Source organism: Odocoileus virginianus, chromosome 5, assembly GCF_023699985.2.
Source record: "Odocoileus virginianus isolate 20LAN1187 ecotype Illinois chromosome 5, Ovbor_1.2, whole genome shotgun sequence".
NCBI lineage: Eukaryota > Metazoa > Chordata > Mammalia > Artiodactyla > Cervidae > Odocoileus > Odocoileus virginianus.
In genome coordinates this window covers 93,332,035-93,347,675 of record NC_069678.1, presented here as the reverse complement: position 1 = coordinate 93,347,675, position 15,641 = coordinate 93,332,035, and the positions used below count along the sequence as shown (strand labels likewise).

At 37.8% G+C, this 15,641-nt stretch overlaps 1 protein-coding gene across 13 annotated transcripts in view; it reads left to right on the top strand.

Moving 5' to 3' along the window:
- The window catches only part of GIGYF2 (GRB10 interacting GYF protein 2), a 119,021-nt gene that overhangs the window by 46,197 nt on the left and 57,183 nt on the right, over nucleotides 1–15,641 (top strand). For all 13 annotated transcript variants that reach the window (XM_070468464.1, XM_020893921.2, XM_070468468.1 and 10 more), the window contains 3 exons: nucleotides 9,628–9,739; nucleotides 13,968–14,079; nucleotides 15,126–15,166. In XM_070468464.1, the coding sequence (XP_070324565.1) occupies nucleotides 9,628–9,739; nucleotides 13,968–14,079; nucleotides 15,126–15,166 (265 nt within the window). The remainder of the gene's footprint in view (nucleotides 1–9,627; nucleotides 9,740–13,967; nucleotides 14,080–15,125; nucleotides 15,167–15,641) is intronic.

Below are 15,641 nucleotides of genomic sequence, written 5' to 3'. Positions count from 1 at the left end.
AAAATGATAATTGTGAGAAAGAGTTTTGGGCTGTAAAGTAACAGATTCTGTGTTACAGTTTACGATGTCCATAGATAAATAATGGAGTTTCTGATTTCAACGAACTATGGTGATTATTGGGCTTCCCTCATAGCTCAGTTGGTAAAGAATCTGCCTGCAATGCAGGAGACCTGGGTTCAGTCCCTGGGACGGGAAGATCCGCTGGAGAAGGAAATGGCAGCCCACTCCAGTATTCTTGCCTGAAGCATCCCATAGACAGAGGAGCCTGGTGGGCTACAATCCATGGAGTCGCAAGAGTTGGACACAACTTAGCAACTAAACCACCACCACCGTGGTGATTATAGTAAAATGGAGAAAGAAAGAGCTTTGTTGGAATACCACTTTAAATGAAGAATCATTATTACTTTTTAAGAAAACTGTTTTATTGAGACCTAAGTTATATGCCATAAAATTAAACATTTTTATAGTTTTTAGTAGATGCAGCATTGTGTAACCCATCACCACTATCTAATTCCAGAACATTTTTCATTATTTTTTGTGACAGCTCTGGGTGTTTTTTCTGCACTCTTGCCATGCTGTGCATGGTGAAATCAGTCTATTAAGAGGGAAAAGCCTATTAAAAGAACTTATTGAAACTTCCCTGGTGGTTCAGAACTGATGGGGAACTAAGATCTCACAAGCCACGAGGCATGGCCAAATAAAAATTAGACTTCTGTTAACCCGTGTTAAGTTTTAAGAAAGGTGTGATATTTATTTGGTGACTTTGAGCATCGTGCCTCTGTAAGCAGTTTTGTTTCATTTGTGGTCTCTCCTAAATCAGGCTGTGCTGTGTGCTTAGTTGCTCAGGCGTGTTCGACTCTTTGCTACCCATGGACTGTAGCCCGCCGAGCTCCTCTGTCAGTGGAGATTCTCCAGGCAAGAATACTGGAGTAGGTTGCCATGCCCTCCTCCAGGGGATCTTGCCAACCCAGGATTGAACCCAGGTCTCCTGCTTTGTAGGCGGAGTCTTTACCGTCTGAACCACCATGAAAGCCCAAGAATACTGGAGTGGGTATCCTATCGCTTCTCCAGGGGATCTTCCCAACCCTGGAATCTAACCAAGGTCTTCTTTATTGCAGGCGGATTCTTTACCAGCTGAGTTACCAGGGAGGTCCAAAATCAGGCTAATAGTTCCTTCTTTATTCATGAAACCCAGTATCATCTAGGGTCATCAACAAATATTTTCATTGACGAAAAGTTGTTATTGTTATAAAGAATGCATGGGAAAGGAAGGGTCCTGTCTCTAGTAATTGCTGAAAAGTTTCTTTTCAAAAGTGGTAAATTTCCTTTAAAAAAAATTGCACATCTGGTTATATTTTGGTTTAATTTCTCTCAAAAATATTTTTATTATGAAGCATTTCAAATAGTATAGAGAATATTATTACAACGACCTGAATATTTTCAACTCAAATACATCTAATCTTAAAATAATTTGTGTATACCTTTGTTTTAAGAAACAAAATTTCTTCTTCACCACAGTTGAGACTGCCTGGGGTATACCCCTCCCTGCATTTCCAGGGGTTATTATGAATCAGATTACTTTCATCATTCATGTTTTGATATTGTCATGACATTTTTGTGTGTCCATATACCCATAAGAGTTTCATCTTATAGGGTTATAAATTTTACATGGACTGTAGCCTCCCAGGCTCCTCAGTTCATGAAATGCTCCAAGCAACCATGCTGGAGTGGGTAGCCATTTCCTTCTCCAGGGGATCTTCCTGACCCAGGGATTGAACCCAGGTCTCCAAATTGCAGGCAGATTCTTTACCATCTGAACCACCAGGGAAGCCTATATTGAATATAGTGTACTGTATATTATGGAGGAGGAAATGGCAACCACTCTAGTATCTTTGCCTGGAGAATCTCATGGGACAGAGGAGCCTGGCAGGCTACAATCTGTGGGGTCACAAAAAGTTGGACATGATTGAAGTGACAGCACCACTGTATAATTATATTCTGCAGCTTGTTTTTCTTTGAGTAATGATCTTTAGATTTCATTGTTTTTAGATTTCACATTCATACATATGGCATCAGTTTGTTCATCTCTGCTTTATAATATTTTCATAAGTGAGAAAAATCAATAAAATACTTATTTTTTTTTGCTGTAAAAGATATTCATATTTGATTATAGAAAATACAGAAAGATATGAAGAGGTAAATCTTAGCTATAAAATCACCATGTAGAAATAATTGCTTGTTAACATTTAGTATGTTTAAGTAGTTTATTTTTGTGTATCTTCAGTTGTCAGAATACGCCGGTAATGCAGACTGAATCCAACAGTGTATCAAAAAGTCAGTTGTGTTTCCATTACTGTGTACTTTAGTTTCTCAGTCATGTCCGACTCTCTGTGACCCCATGCCCTGTAGCCTGCCAGGCTCCTCTGTCCATGGGAATTCTCCAGGCAAGAATCCTGGAGTGAGCCGCCATGCCCTCCTCCAGGGGGTCTTCCCAACTCAGATATTGAACCCAGGTCTCCTGCATTGCAGGTGGATTCTTTACTGACTGAGCCACCAGGGAAGCATTTCCGTATGCTAGCAATGGACAATTTGCAAAGGAAATTAAGAAAATTCGTGTAAAGTAATTAGCCTCCAACTAATAAAAATAAATGGAAAAAAAAGAGAAAAAAAATTCCATTTACAATAGTATCAAAACCAAAATACTTAAGAATAAATTTAACTAAGGAGTATGAAACTTTGTACAATTAAAAAAAAAAGGAACACTATTGAAAGAAATTAAGATCTGAATAAATGGAAAGGCATTAGCATTTTATTAAGCCTTGAAAGACTTAATATTATTAATGATTTGCTGCCAGTGCAATCCCCACCAAAATCCCAGTGGCTTTTTGGGTAGAAGTTGATCTTAAAATTTATATAGAAATACAGAGGACCCCAAGTTGTCAAAACAGTTTTGCGAAGAAATAAGACCTGTACTTCCAGTTTTAGAACTTAACTGCAAAGCTACAGTAATCAAAACTGGTTTTAACTTCCCTGGTGGTCCAGTGGTTAAGATTTTGTGCTTCCAATGTAGGGGGCATGGGTTTGATTCCTGGATTAAGGGAACTAAGATCCTACATCCCTTGTGGCCAAAAAATTAAGAAATTGCAAAACAAAAACAAAAAATTGGCTTAAGGATAGTTGCACCTACCAGCTGATTATAATTGAAAGTTAGGAAACAAAACCAAATCACTCCATACTGCTGGATCACTTTGAAGAATCATTGTATGAGGGTATGTATTACTTTTGTTTCACTGTTGCCATACCTATAGTGTTTTACCCTTGCTTTTCCATGATTTCATTGTTTTTTTCATGAGCAGTAAATCATGTGGAATTCTCCAGGCCAGAATACTAGAGTGGGTAGCCTTTCCCTTCTCCAGGGGAATCTTCCCAACCCTGGGATCGAACCCAGGTCTCCCACATTGCAGGCGGATTCTTTACCAGCTGAGCCACAAGGGAAGCCTAAGAATACTGGAGTGGGTGGCCTGTCCCTTCTCCAGTGGATCTTCCCAGCCCAGGAATTGAACTGGGGTCTCCTTCATTGCAGGCGGATTCCTTACCAACTGAGCTGTCAAGGAAGCCCAAATCATATGGTTTAGAAATCAAAATTTACAGAACAGTGTATAATAGAAGATCTCTCTCTCATCCTTTCCACCAGCCGTCTGTCTCCTTTTCTGAAAGGCAGCCTGTATTAGCAGTTTCTTGTGTTTTTTCCAAGTAAATATTGAATATATTTCCCCCTTTTTGTGCAGGTGGTGGTGTATATACTAAGCTTTGTTCTATATTTACATTATTTTTATTGAAAAATATTCTCTGCAAATTTGGAAAAAGTATTCTTTCTTGTAGTTTGCATTTCCTTCCCTGGTGCAGAGTTTCTCAGATACTTGCATTTATATTTCTTTTAATTTTTGTTCTTTGCCATTTTGGGGGAGGAGTGGGGTGGATAGTAATCTTTTTCTTGAGCTAGCCCTGAACCTAACCTGTTAAATATTCTTGTTTTTTTTTTTTTTCAGTTTCTTTTTTATTGGAGTATGATTGCTTTACAGTGCTGTGTTAGTTCCTGCTGTACAGTAGAGTGAATTACCTGTATGTGTACATGTATCCCCTCTTGAACCTCGCTCCCACCCCTCATCCTACCCATCTACTAACTTGTTCATTTTTCTAAATTTAAAATTGCAGTTGTTTTCATTTATGATACTTTTTAATACAGAAGCTTATTTTTTATATAGCTCAATATACCAGTTTCAGTCTTTAATGATTAGTTTTCCAATTGTTTATGAATATTTTTAATAATTATTTTTTATTTTTCATTAAATGACTGCCTAGTTTTCTTAGAGACAACATGGGTTAGAAAAGCTTTTTAGTAAGTAGGCAGAAGGACTTGGTACTAGTTACTAACATGTGATACAGTTTAAGGGCTACACAGATTACTTGAACAATCAAAAATTATTCAATAAATGCTGCTGAAAACTGTTGGTTTTTTTTAAAAGGAATAAAGTTAGATGTGCAGTACACCTTCACATGAAAATTAGTTCTAGAATGACTAGAGAAGTAGGTCTTCATTTTGTTTTTATAATGGAAAAGTTTATCTTGAGGTGTTAAGATTTGAATGCTGTAATTACCAGGGCTTAATGTAAAGATTGGCTTCCATGGTGACTGAGACAGTAAAGAATCCGCTCACAATGTGGAGACCTGGAGTTTGATCCTTGGGTGGAGAACATCCCCTGGTGAAAGAAATGGCAACCCATTCCAGTAATCTTGCCTGGAGAATTTCATGGACAGAGGAGCCTGGCGTACTGCAGTCCATGGAGTCGCAGATTTGGACACGACTGAGCGATTAAGCATAGCGCAGCACAAAAATGCAAAATTTAGGAATTCTTGACACTTGCTATCCTTTCTTTTTATAATATATGTTGGAATAGGACAGTACTTAGAGCTGGCAAAAGATTCATTAATATTTTGGATGGTTACCTGTTCAGGAATTGCTTAGATCTTCCTAGGCTAGAGTTTTGCATACCTATTCACCCTGTTACTCCTATCTGGGAGGTAAATAATTCTAATAACCTAAAATAGCTTCTTGCTATATATCTTGTTTCCTGATGTTACCTAAAGAGGGTATTTTATCTTTAAAATGCAAGTTAACTGAGTGTGCGCACTTCTTGCCCACACCGTCCCCACCACATATACTCTTACACATACATGTACACACATACATGAATGCACACATGTGTAAAATATAACTACATAAAAGGTTTTCTTTGAACATAATTAATGCTCGAATAAGATCCTCTGGTTGCTGTTTAATTTGACATTTCCCTGTATGTCCTTCTCAAGTTTGAAAAGCATTCAGTTCTATTGCTCAGCCGTGTCCGACTCTTTGTGACCCCATGGACTGCAGCACGCCAGGCCTCCCTGTCCATCACCAACTCTCGGAGTCTACCCAAACTCATGTCCATTGAGTCGGTGATGCCATCCAATCATCTCATCCTCTGTCATCCTGTTCTCCTCCCGCCTTCAGTCTTTCCCAGCATCAGGGTCTTTTCCAGTGAGTCAGTTCTTTGCATCAGGTGGCCAAAGTATTGGAGTTTCAGCTTCAACATCAGTCCTTCCACTGAACACCCAGGACTGATCTCCTTTAGGATGGACTGGTTGGATCTCCTTGTAGTCCAAGGGACTCTCAAGAGTCTTCTGCAACACCACAGTTCAAAAGCATCAATTCTTCGGCACTCAGCTTTCTTTATAGTTCAACTCCCACATCCATACGTGTCTACTGGAAAAACCATAGCTTTGACTCGACGGACCTTTGTTGGCAAAGTAATGTCTCTGCTTCCTAATATGCTATCTAGATTGGGTCATAACTTTCCTTCCAAGGAGCAAGCGTCTTTTAATTTCATGGCTTCAGTCACCATCTGCAGTGATTTTGGAGCCCAAAATAATAAAGTCTGCCACTGTTTCCCCATCTGCTTGCCAGGAAGTGATGGGACCAGATGCCATGATCTTAGTTTTGTGAATGTTAAGCTTTAAGCCAACTTTTGCACTCTCCTCTTTTACTTTCATCAAGGGGCTCTTTAGTTCTTCTTCACTTTCTGCCTTAAGGGTGGTGTCATCTGCGTATCTGAGGTTATTGTTATTTCTCCTGGCAATCTTGACTCTAGCTTGTGCTTCCTCCAGCTCAACATTTCTCATGATGTATTCTGCATATAAGTTAAATAAGCAGGATGACAGTATACAGCCTCGACATATCCTTTTCCTGTTGGAACCAGTCCATGTCCAGTTCTAACTGTTGCTTCCTGACCTGCATACAGATTTCTCAAGAGGCAGGTCAGGTGGTCTGGTATTCCCATCTCTTTCAGAATTTTCCAGAGTTTATTGTGATCCACACAGTCAAAGGCTTTGGCATAATCAATAAAGCTCTATATATTACACTTGTAATTTAAGTAACTGCTACCAGATTGGTGTATTTATTTATTTGACATGAAAGAAAGGCACTTCATTTATGCATTTTTTATTAGACAACACATGTGTATACATGCAAAATTCACAAAGCACATACAGTGAAAAACAAGTCTATGAGTGACCTAGGCTTTTTTCTCCCTCAGGATTAACTATTATTTCCATTGTGTTCCCTTTCTAGGGTATTTAATACAACTGCAGCTACTTTTGTATCTGTTCTTTAAAATGCACACACGCCTGTTATGCATACACTGTTTCTACCTAAGCATCTATTTGGGAGATAATGACATATTTATTTAACTTTTAAGATGTGTCACTGTTCTAACTACTTGTTGCTTAATGTATTAAGTGCTTACAACAGCCCATGAAGTAGATTGCTTTTCACATTATATGCATGAGGAAAATGAGGCACAGAGTTGAGTAAAGGAGCCGCAGTTCACTCTCAGGCAGTCTAGCCTCTCCATGCACTTCACTCCAGCTATTAGGCTGGAGCTTGATTAGGCTGACTATAGGAAATTGTGGTTTTCTGAATCAGAAATGATTGAATATTAGCCGTTTTGTATAATAATGGTGGTGGTGTAGTTGCTAAGTCATGTCCGACTCTTGTGACCCCATGAACTGTAGTCTGGCAGGCTCCTCTGTCCATGGGATTTCCCAGGCAAGAATACCAGAGTGAAAAAAAAAAAAAAAAAGACTACTAGAGTGAGTTGCCATTTCCTCCTCCAGGGGATCTTTCTGCCTCGGCTTTCACCCAAGTCTCCTCTGTTGCATGCAATCTCCTGTATTGTAGGTGGATTCTTTACTGAGTGAGCCACCAAGGAAGCCCAGTTTTATATGGTTAACCCTAATAAGTAAGAGTTGCCTTATATTTTTAAAAAATTGTGTAGAATCATGATTTTTAGATCAGGTCCTTTTGATTGATACTTAGCCAGTTGCCATTTTTGCTTTTACAAACAGTACTGCAGTTAAAAACTTTGTGCTTATGTTATTTTTCACACGTGTAGAAAGAGAAAGTGTTGTGTCAAAAGGGGTGGACATTGAAATATACTTTGACAAATGTATCTGATAAGTATATATATATATATATATATATATTGCCTTCCAGAGATTATACCAACTTTCACGTTCAGCTGCAGTGTGTTAGGAAGTGTGAAAGAAAGCATATGAGTTTCCCTGAACCCTGTAGATGGGTGTGTTTGAGTTTCATACATGTAATACTTTGGTTATGAGGTATTCAAGAGTGTCAGATTCTGGCATGGACAGTACATTTAACACTGACTTCTATTTTTCCAGTATTAGAATACATGAATCTAGATTTTGGGATTTCACAGTCTTGCTTAATTGTGATCCCAGAAGAGTTATTCAGTAACACTGCTGTTTACTCTGTGTGCCCCAAGATAAATTAATGCATTTGTTTCAACTAGCTTTTCTTAAAAATAATTTTTATCAAAATACAATTTGAAGTAAGTATTGATTAAGTTTGGTATCTGCCTCTAGTTTTCCATTATTAATTACATCTTGGTCTTTGGTTTTGAAGTTACTTGATTGTATTATTATATGCCTATAAAAATCAAAGGAAAAAATAAGTTTCTGAAGTTTACCTGAACAAATTCTATTGAATACAGTTCTGATAAAGACAAGTAGTGACAGTTAATGAGGAGAACATCACCCATATATTAAAACAAGAAAAATTTAGTAATGAAAGTAGAAGTTTTTCAAACCAAAATTACATGTTGATTTCTTTAAGATAGGAATATCATATTTCATTTGATTTTGAATCCAAACACAGTGGAAACAATTTGGACTTAAAATAAGTAGTTGAATTGCAGAATTTTATTTCCCTGAAATTTAGTTAGCTGCTACCAAACTTGTGTACTCTAAGCCTCACTTGTTGCCTCTCTGTCCAGAGGACCGTTGCTGCAGCCGTGCTGAAGTCAGGTTTCCCACACTCCCATCCCACTGCATTTTTGCACAGATGTCTGTTAGGTTCTCGTGTCCGACTCTTTGCGTACAGTCTGTGGAATTCTCCAGGCCAGAGTACTGGAGTGGGTAGCCTTTTCCTTCAGGGCATCTTCCCGACCCAAGGATCGAACTCAGGCCTCCTGCATTGCAGTTGGGTTCTTCACCAGCTGAGCCACAGGGGAAGCCCAAGAATACTGGAGCGGGTAGCCTATCCCTTATCTAGTGGATCTTCCCATCCCAGGAATCAAACTGGGGTCTCCTGCATTGCAGGTGGATTCTTTACCAACTGAGCTTATCAGAGAAGCCCAAGTGTATAGAAAGTATTCAGGGAAAGATGTATTCCAACAGTTTTTGAGTTTAAAACTCTCTCATTAAATTGTTTCATATGCGTAGGATTTTGATACTTCATAGATCATTTTCCAGTATTTTTATAATTGCTTCCTGCTTTACCTTTTCCTAAGCCCTGTGTGTTCCATTTATCCAGAAGTATCGACTAAACATATTTTTTAATCCCAGACCCCCTGTCTTCCTGTGTCCCCTCTTCATGTTTGAAGGATGCCCCCCCACTACTGTTCTTGTCATGTTTGACCCTTTTCCACATTGGCTGTGGGTGCAGATGTAGGCCAGTGACCAAGTGACTGCGATTTTCTTTATTCTTCTCAGGCATTCTCTTCCCGTCCCCTCTTCTTTCTTTGCCTTTCCCCATTCATACCTGATACCTGTCATTCTATTAAACTCTAGTTGGAGTTGCTAATTCACACTGATGAGCAGAATGAGGCAAAATGATCCATTTTTTTTTAATCCTGTTACTGTTGATTCAGACCTTTTGTGACTGCCGCTCATTTCCACCTTTCAGTAAAAGGACCCTTTCAAACCAGATATCTTTTACTGTGTATTCTCTGTTATGATGATGCATACATATCTTGCCTCCTCTTGGGTACTTATAGAACCTAACATGGTGTAAGGCATTGGTGGTTCATGTTTGTTGATCTGAAATGTTAGTTTAAAATTTTCAGCTAAAACCAAAATTTGGAACATCTTAGTGTGCCATGTGGTGATCGTCTCTCATTGCTGGTAGTCATTAGATGCCGGTTTATAGATGCTATGGGAGATGGTGAGGAGCAACATGTGGTTTTATCTGTTTTATTCATTTTCTTTCTTTTCTTTTTTTGGCAGAGAAACTTCTCCATGTCCGTAAATAGTGCTGCTGTCCTGCGATTGACAGGACGAGGAGGAGGAGGAACAGTGGTGGGGGCTCCTAGAGGTCGAAGTTCTTCACGAGGGCGAGGTGAGCTTTCATGTGAAAAAAATGTAATAACGGAATGGTGGAGAAAGAGAACAGGGAAATAAATAAATGACTTTAAAAATATTTTGATATTTGATTTTTGAAAACTGCTTTTTGACATTAACTGCATAATAAATGTCCTGAACATTTGTTTTTGGAACCATTTCTCAGTGTATCTAGTCCACAACCCCTCGTTTGGAGTAGAAGAGGGTGATTTGAGCCTAGAGACTTGAGCGTGAATGATTTTAAGTGGTCCTCATTCTCTTTGGCAAATATTTGTGATCCATATTCCTCACCCCCAGGGGACCTTACACTGTGAGAGCTGGAGCTCCCTGAAGTGCCTTGGCTGCAGGAGTGGCACCCAGGTCCCTGCAGGCCTCTGGACTCGGGTCTCCATATAAGGCCATGTGCCAGGAGTGTCCCCAGCCAGAAGGAGGCTTCTGTAAAAGCCGTCTTCTCAGTATGAGACCTTTTTAGGGTGCAGAAGAAAGAAGACATGACGCAACAATCCTTTATGTAATCTGTAGTTTTATATTTTATAGATGTGTCTTTTCTTAGAAGAATAATTGATACTACTTGTTCTCTGATATCTGCTCCCAACTTGGAGTTTGTTGATCTTCTTCTGCTGAAGGGCATTCTTAATGTTTGTAATATAAATATTTACTTGAGCTTTTACTTCTAAGTTGGCTAAATCATAGCAGAAGTCTCAACACACCTTGCAGTTTTAGAAGGTGCTTTTGGAAGAATTGGATGTCTGCAAAAAAAGAAGCCATTGCCTCCACACGTTGCACCGTCCAGTTTGGCATGTCATGAATGTGGAGTATCTAAATTCTTTTTTCTTAAAGTTATGCTTTATGAATCGAGTGATTTATATCCATTCTTTATAGAGACTGTATTAAATTGTGTATTCCTGTGAAGGGGTTTCATTCAGAATGTGGGAAGGCAACTGTTCTGAGTATTTTTGAAGAGGTTAACTAAAACTCTACTTGTAGATCAGGCGCTGTTACCAGGTTGTCCATGTGTTTTCCTTCTGAATTTGTCAGTCTCTAGAATGGTGGTTTTTAACCTGGGGAGTTGTTAGAATCATCTATAAAACGCAACAGGAAAAAATATCTGCAGCAGAATATACTGGTTGGTGAGATTTAAGCATGTGTGTTTCAGAAGGTCCACAGGCCATTTAGATTCCCAAACGTAGTTAGGTTCTGTTGGTCCAGAAATCGTCTTGAGATCTGTGCTTCTTGGGGATGTGATGATGGTGTTGTGAGGGTGACTGTGGCCTGCTCCTTGGATGTTGCCTGGGTTTTTCTGCAGTGCACTCGCACTGAGAAGAGGTTGCCCTTGGGGAGCTTTTCCTCTAGTGCTTTTCAGGGCATGATGGTGAGAGGTCTTATTTATTAAGAAGTGAGGCCCACAAGCAGCTGTTTTTTGTTCCTCAAGTGACCACCAGTGTTGTGTGTTGCAAATACCAACCAATCTCTAAATACTTGTTAAAACAAATTACAGGTCTAGAAACTGATGAAGCGTTGATTAATTTCTTTCTGCCTTCTGGTTTGAAGTGCATATTGTTATTACATAGGAATGAACTCTTACATTCAGAATTTAAATGGGACTTGTGTGAAAGATCCTGTAATAAAAGCAGTGACTTAATTAACATTGATATGAATGGATGAAATGAAACTAGTTAAATGAATGAACTGACTTAGTGAGAAATACTTCTGATACCATTGTCCCAACTGTGATTCTTATTGGTTCCATGAGACTTTTAATCTGTGGTTTTGTTTTCTTCAGTTATTGCTTAATTTTAACCTGTTGGTTAAATAAATAGTGATTAGTGTAGCTTTTTTTTTTTTTTTTTGGCATGATCAGACCTGACATCAGATGATTGCCCTGCCTCTTTCCAACTTGAGAGAAGTTTGTTGTGAAAATCAGCTGACTTTCATACTTCTGAATATCATGAAGCAGTAAAATTTAAATAAATGAACAGGGAAACACCATGAATTTGTCATCTTTTTATTTTGTCTGGTGAAGATGTTTGAAAATAAAGCATATCTATACAGTTGTCAGCCATTGCCTTCCTCATTATTAAAGGAAGTTTTTTTTTTTTTTAAAAGGAAGTATATTTTAATCCCCCCAAAGAAGAGGGTGAAATCTCATAGATTAGGACAGTCATTTAAGTTTAACTTTATGAAAGATTCTCCATGTTATATTTACTTGCTTCTCCTCCTATGGGAGCTACTTTTATAGATGATTATGGGCCTTGCACTTTGAAGAGTGTTCCTTACGTTTTGCAAGCTGGAAAGCTCTAGAATCAGGTTCTTTTTTTGTGCCCACTTATAAAGCTTTGGGCTCATAAGGAGGACCAGTGCCAATGCTAGTCATAACTGGCAGGAAATATTTTGTGGTTTGCTTATTTTTCTGGCAGCTTTTGAACGCTGTTTTTCATATTCACATGTTTCCAGAATAAAATACTTTTTCAAGGTGCTATGTGCTTAATGGTTTTCTTGAGAAAATTGTTCTCTAAAAGGACAGGGGACTTTTTTCTTTCACCCTAAAAATATCTTTGTAAATATCACCACAGTGTTATTTAACAGTTTGTGTTAAACTCTTTTAAGATAGATCTTAAATAATACATCTGTATTTCCTAAGGATAGAGATATAAAACTGTACATTAAGTGGAAGTTAAGTTGATAGAACTGGAAGGTAACTTTAGGATTATTATAGTTCAACTCTAGTCCTCACTTCCATTTTACAGGTGAAGATTGATACTTAGACTAAAGAAGGTATCATTGTTCTGTGATTACATACATAAAATTATGCCTTATTCTTATATTCCATCATAAGATCATATAGAAGTATAATTGTATTCTGAGTCAGTTCTTGATAAGTGATGCTAGAAAATAAAAATACTGTATGGATATTTGAAACAGTTATTTAACTCAGTTGTATTTAGCTTTGGAATGGATTCATTCTTTTATTCAAGATTCATCATTTTTCCTTGGGTGGTTTTTTACTGTTGCAGAAGTGAGTTGGGGATAATGACTGAGATTTTATCTAGATATAAATACATGCCTAGGCACAATTTTTACCCCCCCTTCCCCCAGTTTTCAGCTTGTGTGTTGGATACAAGTGGCCTACATTAGTTGGGAAATCCTCACAGTACACAGAAAATATAAAGCTGAAAGTGCATATTGCCTTCTGCCCCCAGATGGAGCATTTGGGTTTATATCCTCCTTGATCCTAACTATGCAATCGTATCATTTGTATACATTGCAATTTTTTTTATAAATGTATTGCTCTTGGGCCTGCTTTAGTCATTCAACAGAATAATGTAGATTTCTTTCGTGTGTGTGTGTGTAGATTTCTTTTAATGACAGTACTTTATCTTTTGTGGCTTCCTAGTATTCTACTGAACTGTTTTATCAAAATTTACTTAGCCGGTCCTTTACTGATTATGTTTCTGTTTTTCAAAAATTTGCAACAAAAATCTCCATATATATATATATATATATATTTGCATATTAGGATAAATTCTAATTGGAATGTTGGGTCGAATTTGATAAATCTAATCAAGATTGCCTTCAGTAAAGGCCAGTGTACATTTGAGCCACTGGAGCCTCTATGAATTCCTACATGCACACTTTCTTACTGGCTCATTGATTTGAATTTAGTGCTGCCTGTTAGTTTTCCCCAAGATTTGTGCAAATGGGAAAGAGTGCCTTTGGTTGGTGTGGAATATTCTTTAAGAAGTTAGTTCACGAAATTGATAGTTTAGAGTTGACCCTATTAAATTATCCTTTCTCTGGACTTAAAGAAATTAACATTTAAGCCTAGTTATTGTACTTTGTCTGCTTTCTTCTCAAACTCTTCACATTTTCCATTTTTATTGAAAATAATCCAATAGAAGGTTTGATTTGTCATAATGGTTTACTGATTTTAGAATTTCACTATGACTTTTCTGTTAAGGAGCTTGATGTTGATACTATTTCTTGTTCAGGACTGGAACTGGGACTCTTACACAGGTTTTTTTTTAAAATATCCTCCTCTGGTCTAGCTACTTCACTGCTGTCATTGCTGTTATTGGTCTCGCTGGTAAAGATTCAGTGGGCCTTGCTAAATATTTAAATGTATTTGTATATTGCTTTGTATATAGACAGCACTTTAGAGATAACTGTTTGGTGTTCAGCTTGTGCCAGATGTTGACATCTGACCATTTTCTCTGTGTTGTTTTCAGGCAGAGGCAGAGGCGAATGTGGTTTCTACCAAAGAAGCTTTGATGAAGTAGAAGGGGTGTTTGGCCGAGGAGGCAGCAGGGAAATGCACAGGTCACAGAGCTGGGAGGAAAGGTAACTGAAGGAGTCACCTCTTGGGATAAAGATTCTTGGTGTAAAAGCATTTCTTCTCTGCTTTCTGCTGAGGAGAATGCTCTTTGTATAGTTACAAAGTTTCATTTTTCAAAAAATGCTACTAATTAAGAATTATGTTAGAAGTGTTTAAATGATCCTTATTTCAAGGAAGAAGCGTTCTAGATAAATAGGTTAATATTTTTGTCCCTGCATGGATATTTAATAGTTAATTAGATGTGCTGTTTGATTAGTACTCAGTGACAAGCATTTTCATTTTATTGTTGTTGCTGTTAATCAAAGCATCTTCTCTATGTTGCTTGTGACTTTATATGAAGTCTTTCAACATGAGCAAAAGCAGTTGCACAGATACTATACAAAGATGTCCATGTGATAATATTTATAATATAAAACAATGGGAAATAAGCCAAACAACTTAATTTCAGTGTGGTTTCTTATATAATAGCATATCCACACAGTTGTTATTTGGTCACTAAGTCATGTCTGACTCTTTCCTGACCCGGTGAACTGTGGCCCAACCAGGCTCCTTGGTCCATGGGAGTTCCCAGGCAAAAATACCGGAGTGGGTTGCCATTTTCTCCTCCAGGGGATCTTCCCAACCCAGGGATCAAACCCGCGTCTCCTGCATTGGCAGGCGGATTCTTTACCTCTGAGTCACCAAGGAATCCTTGTCCATAAAAGTTAGGAAGAGTTTGAAAATATTTAATCATGTGTAAAAACACATTGTGAAAGCAGTATATAAAGCTCTGTACAGCAGATACCTAAAATAAAACATGAATTTAATTAAAAATGTACCTAATAAAAAAAGTTTCTGGGTCTATAGAAGCTAACTATTGGTAGGTGAGACATTGGATATTTTTGCTTTCATATTTGTGCTTTTCTGTGTTTTCCAAATGTTAGGCAAAAACCATGTATTTGTTTTATAATTTGAAAAGGAAATGCTGTTAAAGATAGGAAGGTGGTTGTCATGGATGGGAAATCTTTGTATTACTCATGTTTTTTTTGAAACTTCATTTTACCTTTTCTAGGGGTGACAGACGTTTTGAAAAACCAGGACGAAAAGATGTAGGTAAGACTTTCTTACTGTTTTGAAGTATTTTTATCTGGATTTCCATGGCATTAGTTCTTAACAAGGCTTACAAAGGATACCTTTATTAAAAATTGACTCAGTTACTTGCCTCTCTCCAGTAGATGGGGTTGTAACATTGCTTGCATTTAGAGTTTCATGGTTATATGAGGGCTGTATTGCATGAAACCAAGGATAATAAATACAACCATTAGGATTTACTTGGTTTAACTTTTTAAGTCTGTGTGTTCTCTGAAAGACATAGTCTTTATTAAGGCTACCTTATGAACTGAAATTTCAAGTTAGGAAGCAGCCTATTAACTCCTTTTCCAGTGCCTCTCACAGCTGAGAAGAAATAGAAAAAATGCTGGAAGGTTTGCTTTTGTATCTGAGAGCAAAGGCTAAAACTATGACTTTTTACTTTAGTCACTTATTCATCTGGTCTTTTTGATAAATGACAGTCTTTCTTAAAGGGCAA